This window comes from Oncorhynchus keta, chromosome 10 (genome assembly GCF_023373465.1).
Source record: "Oncorhynchus keta strain PuntledgeMale-10-30-2019 chromosome 10, Oket_V2, whole genome shotgun sequence".
NCBI lineage: Eukaryota > Metazoa > Chordata > Actinopteri > Salmoniformes > Salmonidae > Oncorhynchus > Oncorhynchus keta.
This window is the reverse complement of record NC_068430.1, coordinates 75824484-75834483: the sequence shown is the minus strand read 5'-3', so window position 1 is coordinate 75834483 and position 10000 is coordinate 75824484. Positions and strand designations below refer to the sequence as shown.

The 10000-nt window shown below is 41.5% G+C and overlaps 1 protein-coding gene across 1 annotated transcript in view; it reads left to right on the top strand.

The window, feature by feature from the left end:
• Positions 1–10000, top strand: part of LOC118381309 (voltage-dependent T-type calcium channel subunit alpha-1I-like) — a 214320-nt gene that overhangs the window by 176238 nt on the left and 28082 nt on the right. Inside the window, exons 30-34 of the mRNA XM_052526088.1 lie at positions 747–825; positions 1697–1818; positions 3138–3281; positions 3509–3662; positions 4668–4843. Coding sequence (XP_052382048.1) covers positions 747–825; positions 1697–1818; positions 3138–3281; positions 3509–3662; positions 4668–4843 — 675 coding nt within the window. The remainder of the gene's footprint in view (positions 1–746; positions 826–1696; positions 1819–3137; positions 3282–3508; positions 3663–4667; positions 4844–10000) is intronic.

The following is a 10000-nucleotide window of genomic DNA, read 5'->3' as shown; positions in this document are numbered from 1 at the left end:
AGACACACATCAGGATAATACACAGACACACATCAGGATAATACACAGACACACACACACACAGGATAATACACAGACACACACAGACACACACCCATCAGGATAATACACAGACACACACACATCAGGATAATACACAGACACACATCAGGATAATACACAGACACCCATCAGGATATTACACAGACACACACACATCAGGATAATACACAGACACACACACATCAGGATAATACACAGACACACGCACAGGATAATACACAGACACACACACAGACACACACATATCAGGATAATACATCTCCCTGCATTCTCCCTGGATTCTTTTCTGCCTCAAATTGATGAGCTTTTTATCCATGTTATTTTCTTTCAGCCAATCCTTCCCTGACAGGCCTCATTGATTTTCCAGTGTTGTTGTTGGGAGGGTTGTTTCGGTTCAGGTCCATTTCTTCTAGTGATACAAACCAAATCGCCCATATAACCATTAGTAAGGTCCTTAGGGGGGCCTTGTCATGTCAGCCTGGTTATACCTCATGTTCAAGGTTGCCACTGTGCTTTCAACCAGTGTATTGACTCAGTGCACTCAGACCTGCTGCACTGTATTTCCCTCCTTCCTGTGGGGGCTGAACTGTCCTTATTGAGCACGGATTGGCTGAATGTCTCCCAAAGCAGGAAGTATGACTGTATTGACTGCTGATTGGTTGCCTGTCTCTGTATTGATTGTTGATTGGTTGTCTGTGTGTCAGGTGGGGAACCTGGGCCTGCTGTTTATGTTGCTGTTCTTCATCTACGCTGCTCTGGGGGTGGAACTGTTTGGAGAGCTGGGTGAGTCTGTTGTAATAGTACCTTAAAACCGCTAACAATAATAGAAAATGTACTGAATAAAACCTCTCATCCTTGATAATTAGGCTAAATGTATAACCAAAATGTACTGTACTGAACAAAACCTCTCATCCTTGATAATTAGGCTAAATGTATAACCAAAATGTACTGTACTGAATAAAACCTCTCATCCTTGATAATTAGGCTAAATGTATAACCAAAATGTACTGTACTGAATAAAAACCTCTCATCCTTGATAAAAAGGCTAAATGTATAACCAAAATGTACTGTACTGAATAAAAACCTCTCATCCTTGATAATTAGGCTAAATGTATAACCAAAATGTACTGTACTGAATAAAAACCTCTCATCCTTGATAAAAAGGCTAAATGTATAACCAAAATGTACTGTACTGAATAAAAACCTCTCATCCTTGATAATTAGGCTAAATGTATAACCAAAATGTACTGTACTGAATAAAAACCTCTCATCCTTGATAAAAAGGCTAAATGTATAACCAAAATGTACTGTACTGAATAAAAACCTCTCATCCTTGATAATTAGGCTAAATGTATAACCAAAATGTACTGTACTGAATAAAAACCTATCATCCTTGATAAAAAGGCTAACAATACATTTTCCTGAGGCTCTATACCCTTATCTTTGGGCCAAAACAAATACTAATTCAAAAATTGCAGTGAACTGTCAGAAATAAGTAAACAAGTTTTATGTTTATTCATATTTTGTTGAGCAGTGATAAATGAATCTATCTCTTCTGCCACCTTTCTCTACATCTCAACTCCCTTCACTCGCTCTCTCGTTCTCCTCCCACCTCTCACTCTTTCTCCTTCCCTCCCTCCCCTCCATCTCTCAGTGTGTAATGCTGACTACCCGTGTGAGGGCATGAGTCGGCACGCCACCTTCGAGAACTTTGGCATGGCCTTTCTCACCCTCTTCCAGGTCTCCACCGGAGACAACTGGAACGGCATCATGAAGGTACAAAAAGCCCTCAGTCAACGTATCTGGCAAAATAAGGGTCAAATAAAATAAATCAATTAAAATGGTAAATGTAGGTCATTTATGACTTTAAACACTAGATAATCATGAGAAATATAGACAGAAGTAGCACAGAAGCTGGACAGAAAATGAGAACAAGACTGTGCCGACTGAAAGAGAGAGAGGGAGAGAAGAAAGAGAGAGGGAGAGAGAGGGAGAGAAGAAAGAGAGAGAGGGAGAGAAGAAAGAGAGAGAGGGAGAGAAGAAAGAGAGAGAGAGAGAGAGAGAGAGAGAAGAAAGAGAGAGAGGGAGAGAGAGAGAGAAGAAAGTGAGAGAGGGAGAGAGAGAGAGCGCAGAGGGATCTGTTTTATAGTGGTAGCTAAAAGCTTTCAACAAGGTGGCATCGGGGGTCTTTCACAACACATGGCTATCAGGGGGAAGAGATCAAACAAAGTCCATGGCTTCCAATCAGATCCTGTGAATTATGCATGTAGTCCTTTAGTCTAACAGATGCTCTTGCCATAGCAGCATAGAGGTGACTGAAATGGAACAGATATCTAACCGACAGATACTACTAACTAATGAAGTACTTATTCACAGATCTCTAACCGACAGAGACGACTAGCTAATGAAGTACTTATTCACAGATCTCTAACCGACAGATACTACTAGACGAATGAAGTACTTATTCACAGATCTCTAACCGACAGAGACGACTAGCTAATGAAGTACTTATTCACAGATCTCTAACTGACAGAGACGACTAGCTAATGAAGTACTTATTCACATATCTCTAACCGACAGAGACGACTAGCTAATGAAGTACTTATTCACAGATCTCTAACCGACAGAGACGACTAGCTAATGAAGTACTTATTCACAGATCTCTAACCGACAGAGACGACTAGCTAATGAAGTACTTATTCACAGATCTCTAACCGACAGAGATGACTAGCTAATGAAGTACTTATTCACAGATCTCTAACTGACAGATACTATTAACTAATGAAGTACTTATTCACAGGGAGTTGATAATAGTTTATATTTTTCAATTGGTTATATTGCTATCTCATTAGTCTACCTCTGTAAATCTTCTTTCTCTCAACACCCTTTCTTTCTCTCTTTCTCTCTTTCTTTCTCTCTTTCTTTCTTTCTTTCTTTCTCTCTTTCTCTTTCTTTCTTTCTTTCTTTCTTTCTCTCTTTCTTTCTTTCTCTCTCTCTTTCTTTCTTTCAACCCCCTTTCCTTCTTTCTCTCTTTCTTTCTTTCTTTCTCTCTTTCTTTCTCTCTTTCTTTCTCCTTTTTCCTGTCTGTCCTCCAGGACACCCTGCGTGAGTGCCCTCCAGGACCCAGTGACTACCCGTGCCACGCTGGACTCCAGTTCATCTCTCCCATGTACTTTGTCTCTTTCGTCCTCACCGCCCAGTTCGTACTCATCAACGTGGTGGTGGCTGTGCTCATGAAGGTACTGTATGGGGGGACACACAGCGCAGACCAGTCTGTCCTCATGAAACACACACACCGACACACATCACTGTGCAATGCCGTGGAACTGAATGTCTAAACGTAGAACAAGATTCCAGATATTACTGTAAGGATGAATAGAATGCTGAAAGACACTAAGATGACAGAAGAGTCCATTCACCTGTCACAGTTGGATAACTAAAGTCATGTGATCTGTTTTCCTGGAAGCACCTGGACGACTCAAACAAAGAGGCCCAGGAGGATGCTGAGATGGATGCAGAGATTGAGCTGGAGCTAGCCCAGGGACAACTCCAACTACCCACCTGCTGCATGGGGGGGCTGGGCACTGGGCTGGTCGTGGCTGGAGCCTCTGGAGCGCCTGGTGATTTGACTAGATGTTTTCAGTGAATATTAATATGATTTATTTATTTTATCTACCTGCCCTGGAACCTCTATCTAGTCGGCTAAATCTGACACATTTACAGATATGTTGATTGATGTGCGTGGTCTCTGTCAAATACATGTAACAAATTAAATTAAATTAAAATTGGACAATTTAAAACCAAATCTCAACCAATCATGTGGATACAATGCATTTTAAAATCATTAATGACAACACAAACATTGTTTCCTGTTTATTTCCATTGTGGTCTTCTTCAATCCATTGTGGTCTTCTATCCATTGTGGTCTTCTTTCGATTGTGGTCTTCTATCCATTGTGGTCTTCTTTCCATTGTGGTCTTCTATCCATTGTGGTCTTCTTTCCATTGTGGTCTTCTTTCCATTGTGGTCTTCTATCCATTGTGGTCTTCTTTCCATTGTGGTCTTCTTTCCATTGTGGTCTTCTTTCCATTGTGGTCTTCTTTCCATTGTGGTCTTCTATCCATTGTGGTCTTCTTTCCATTGTGGTCTTCTATCCATTGTGGTCTTCAATCCATTGTGGTCTTCTTTCCATTGTGGTCTTCTATCCATTGTGGTCTTCTTTCCATTGTGGTCTTCTATCCATTGTGGTCTTCTATCCATTGTGGTCTTCTATCCATTGTGGTCTTCTTTCCATTGTGGTCTTCTATCCATTGTGGTCTTCTATCCATTGTGGTCTTCAATCCATTGAGGTCTTCTTTCCATTGTGGTCTTCCTCTATCCATTGTGGTCTTCCTCTATCCATTGTGGTCTTCCTCTATCCATTGTGGTCTTCCTCTATCCATTGAGGTCTTCTTTCCATTGTGGTCTTCCTCTATCCATTGTGGTCTTCCTCTATCCATTGTGGTCTTCCTCTATCCATTGTGGTCTTCCTCTATCCATTGTGGTCTTCCTCTTTCCATTGTGGTCTTCCTCTATCCATCGTGGTCTTCTTTCCATTGTGGTCTTTTTTCCATTGAGGTCTTCAGGTGGAGGTGGAGGGTTGGAAGGAGGAACCAGGCAGGGTCAGGGGGTAGGGCTGATGACAGGGGCCGTAGTGGATCACAGTGGAGTGACCCCTCCCCATAGAGGAGGAGAAAGACACGAGGGACACAGACGGCATCACAGGCGGAAGCTGTACTCACCTGCACAGGTTTGTGCACAGGTTAGTGTACTGGGATTCTATTCTGTTCTATTTGATTAGGTTTTACTCTACTATACTCTACTCAAATCTGCTCTACTTTACTGTATTCTAATCTACTCTACTATAATGTACTTTCATCTAATTTGCTCTACTTTACTGTAATCTAATCTACTCTATTATAATGTACTTTAATCTAATCTACTTGATTTTACTGTAATCTAATCTACTCTACTGTAATCTAATTTACTCTATTATAATGTACTGTAATCTAATCTACTCTACTGTAATCTACTCTTCTGTAATATGCTATACTCTACTATACTCTACTGTAATCTAATCTACTGTAATCTAATCTACTCTACTGTAATGTAATCTACTCTATTTTACTGTAATCTACTCTTCTGTAATATGCTATACTCTACTCTACTATACTCTACTGTAATCTAATATACTATACTAAACCTACAGAGGTGTAAATCTATAGGTATGTTCCATCTGAGTCTACCTACGAGTTGCATACGGTATACACAAGCACCCACTGCCAATAATAGTGTTCTCCAAACACAACCTTTCATATACACACACATCACTACTCCTCTCCTCATCCCCTTTACTCTGTCTAAAAATAACCATCTGTTTTAAACACAGGACCATCAGCAAGTCCAATCTAGTCTTGCTATCAGTGTTAACTACGTAATTAAAACACCTAGAGACAAGAACACACACACTTACTTATAGAACTAAAGCCTGCCTGAGCAAAATGTAATTTACTAAGCCTGAAGAGAGAGGGGGAGGGAGGGAGGGAGGGAGGGAGGGAGGGAGGGAGGGAGGGAGGGAGGGAGGGAGGGAGGGAGGGAGGGAGGGAGGGAGGGAGGGAGGGAGGGAGGGAGGGAGGGGAGGGAGAGAGAGGGAGAGGACTACTTAGGATGTAGAATGACAGTGGGTGGTGATATACTGTCCAGATTATTGTCTCTCAGCCCACTGGTATTTTTAAACTGGAGGAGGAGAAATAAGGGAGAGGATCTCTCCATCTTCCCGTATCTCTCTCTAGCATCTCTTTATTTCTCAGTAACTTTCCCCATAGCTCTCTCTTTACTGTCTCTCTCTGAGATATCGCTTTCTCTCTGTCTCTCTCTCTTTACTATCTCTCTCTGAGATATCGCTTTCTCTCTGTCTCTCTCTCTCTGAGATATCGCATTCTCTTTACTATCTCTCTCTGAGATATCACTTTCTCTCTGTCTCTCTCTCTCTTTACTATCTCTCTCTGAGATATCGCTTTCTCTCTGTCTCTCTCTCTCTGAGATATTGCATTCTCTTTACTATCTCTCTCTGAGATATCTCTTTCTCTCTTTGTCTCTCTCTCTTTACTATCTCTCTCTGAGATATCGCTTTCTCTCTGTCTCTCTCTCTCTGAGATATTGCATTCTCTTTACTATCTCTCTCTGAGATATCGCTTTCTCTCTTTGTCTCTCTCTTTACTATCTCTCTCTGAGATATCGCTTTCTCTCTGTCTCTCTCTCTCTTTACTATCTCTCTCTAAGATATCACTTTCTCTCTCTCTCTCTCTCTGAGATATTGCTTTCTCTCTGTCTCTCTCTCTCTCTCTGAGATATCACTTTCTCTCTGTCTCTCTCTCTTTACTATCTCTCTCTGAGATATCGCTTTCTCTCTGTCTCTCTCTCTCTCTTTACTATCTCTCTCTAAGATATCGCTTTCTCTCTGTCTCTCTCTCTCTCTGAGATATTGCTTCCTCTCTGTCTCTCTCTCTCTGAGATATCGCTTTCTCTCTTTCTCTCTCTCTTTACTATCTCTCTCTGAGATATCACTTTCTCTCTGTCTCTCTCTCTGAGATATAACTTTCTCTTTGTCTCTCTCTCTCTCTGAGATATAACTTTCTCTCTCTCTCTCTCTCTCTCTGAGATATAACTTTCTCTCTGTCTCTCTCTCTGAGATATAACTTTCTCTCTGTCTCTCTCTCTCTCTCTGAGATATAACTTTCTCTCTGTCTCTCTCTCTCTGAGATATAACTTTCTCTCTGTCTCTCTCTCTCTCTGAGATATAACTTTCTCTCTGTCTCTCTCTCTCTCTGAGATATAACTTTCTCTCTGTCTCTCTCTCTCTCTGAGATATAACTTTCTCTCTGTCTCTCTCTCTCTCTCTCTCTCTGAGATATAACTTTCTCTCTGTCTCTCTCTCTGAGATATAACTTTCTCTCTGTCTCTCTCTCTCTCTGAGATATAACTTTCTCTCTGTCTCTCTCTCTCTGAGATATAACTTTCTCTCTGTCTCTCTCTCTCTGAGATATAACTTTCTCTCTGTCTCTCTCTCTCTGAGATATAACTTTCTCTCTGTCTCTCTCTCTCTGAGATATAACTTTCTCTCTCTCTCTCTCTCTCTCTGAGATATAACTTTCTCTCTCTCTCTCTCTCTCTCTGAGATATAACTTTCTCTCTGTCTCTCTCTGAGATATAACTTTCTCTCTGTCTCTCTCTCTCTCTGAGATATAACTTTCTCTCTGTCTCTCTCTCTCTGAGATATAACTTTCTCTCTGTCTCTCTCTCTCTGAGATATAACTTTCTCTCTGTCTTCTCTCTCTCTCTGAGATATAACTTTCTCTCTGTCTCTCTCTCTGAGATATAACTTTCTCTCTGTCTCTCTCTCTCTGAGATATAACTTTCTCTCTGTCTCTCTCTCTCTCTGAGATATAACTTTCTCTCTGTCTCTCTCTCTCTCTGAGATATAACTTTCTCTCTGTCTCTCTCTCTCTCTCTCTGAGATATAACTTTCTCTCTGTCTCTCTCTCTCTGAGATATTGCTCTCTTTCTGTATCTCTCTCACTCACTTTCTGTCTGTCTCTCTGTCTGTCTCTCTGTCTTGCTCTCTCTGTCTCTCTCTTTCTGTCTCTCTGTTCTCTCAATTCAATTCAATTCAAGGGGCTTTATTGGCATGGGAACATGTGTCAACATTGCCAAAGCAGGTGAGGTAGATAATATACAAAAGTGAAATAAACAATAAAAATTAACAGTAAACATTACACATACAGAAGTTTCAAAACAATAAAGACATTACAAATGTCATATTACGTATATATACAGTGTTGTAACAATGTACAACTGGTTAAAGTACACAAGGGAAAATAAATAAGCATAAATATGGGTTGTATTTACAATGGTGTTTGTTCTTCACTGGTTGCCCTTTTCTCGTGGCAACAGGTCACAAATCTTGCTGCTGTGATGGAACACTGTGGAGTTTCACCCAGTAGATATGGGATTTTTTCCAAATTTGATTTGTTTTCAAATTCTTTGTGGATCTGTGTAATCTGAGGGAAATATGTCTCTCTAATATGGTGATACATTGGGCAGGAGGTTAGGAAGTGCAGCTCAGTTTCCACCTCATTTTGTGGGCAGTGAGCACATAGCTGTAACGGCGTTCGTCTGTTGAAAGAGAGTCGGACCAAAATGCAGCGTGGTAGTTCTTTAATGAAAAAACAACGATACATGAAATAACTAAATATATACAAAACAAGGTGATGGCTTTGTTGATGTGGAAGGTTTTGGAATTGCTTCCTTTTAGGTGGTTATAGAATTTAACGGCTCTTTTCTGGATTTTGATAATTAGTGGGTATTGGCCTAATTCTGCTCTGCATGCATTATTTGGTGTTCTGTCTCTGTCTCGCTATCTCTCTCTCTCTCTCTCTGTTCTGTCTCCTTCTCTCTCCTCTTCCTTTTCTGTCTGTCTGTCTGTCTGTCTGTCTGTCTGTTCTGTCTCTCAAATCAAATCAAATCAAATTTTATTTGTCACATACACATGGTTAGCAGATGTTAAATGCGAGTGTAGCGAAATGCTTGTGCTTCTAGTTCCGACAATGCAGTGATAACCAACAAGTAATCTAACTAACAATTCCAAAACTACTGTCTTATACACAGTGTAAGGGGATAAGGAATATGTACATAAGGATATATGAATGAGTGATGGTACAGAGCAGCATACAGTAGATGGTATCGAGTACAGTATATACATATGAGATGAGTGTGTAGACAAAGTAAACAAAGTGGCATAGTTAAAGTGGCTAGTGATACATGTGTTACATAAGGATGCAGTCGATGATGTAGAGTACAGTATATACATATGCATATGAGATGAATAATGTAGGGTAAGTAACATTATATAAGGTAGCATTGTTTAAAGTGGCTAGTGATATATTTACATAATTCCCATCAATTCCCATTATTAAAATGGCTGGAGTTGGGTCAGTGTCAATGACAGTGTGTTGGCAGCAGCCACTCACACTGTTAGTGGTGGCTGTTTAACAGTCTGATGGCCTTGAGATAGAAGCTGTTTTTCAGTCTCTCGGTCCCAGCTTTGATGCACCTGTACTGACCTCGCCTTCTGATGATAGCGGGGTGAACAGGCAGTGGTTCGGGTGGTTGATGTCCTTGATGATCTTTATGGCCTTCCTGTAACAACGGGTGGTGTAGGTGTCCTGAGGGCAGGTAGTTTGCCCCCGGTGATGCGTTGTGCAGTCCTCACTACCCTCTGAGAGCCTTACGGTTGAGGGCGGAGCAGTTGCCGCACCAGGCGGTGATACAGCCCGCCAGGATGCTGCTGATTGTGCATCTGTAGAAGTTTGTGAGTGCTTTGGTGACAAGCCGAATTTCTTCAGCCTCCTGAGGTTGAATAGGCGCTGCTGCGCCTTCTTCACGACGCTGTCAGTGAGGACCAATTCAGTTTGTCTGTGATGTGTATGCCGAGGAACTTAAAACTAGCTACCCTCTCCACTACTGTTCCATCGATGTGGATAGGGGGTGTTCCCTCTGCTGTTTCCTGAAGTCCACAATCATCTCCTTAGTTTTGTTGACGTTGAGTGTGAGGTTATTTTCCTGACACCACACTCCGAGGGCCCTCACCTCCTCCCTGTAGGCCGTCTCGTCGTTGTTGGTCTCTCCTCTCTCTCTCTCTCTCTCTGTTCTGTCTCTGTCTCTTCTCTTCTGTCTCTCTCTCTCTGCTCTCTCTCTCTCTCTCTCTCTCTCTCTCCTATCTCTCTCTCTCTCTCTCTCTCTCTCTCTCTCTCTCTCTCTCTCTCTATCTCTCCCTCCCTATCTCTCTCTCTCTCTCTTCTCTCTCTCTCTCTCTCTGTCTCTCTATCTCTCTCTCTCTATCTCTCTCTATCTCCCTCTC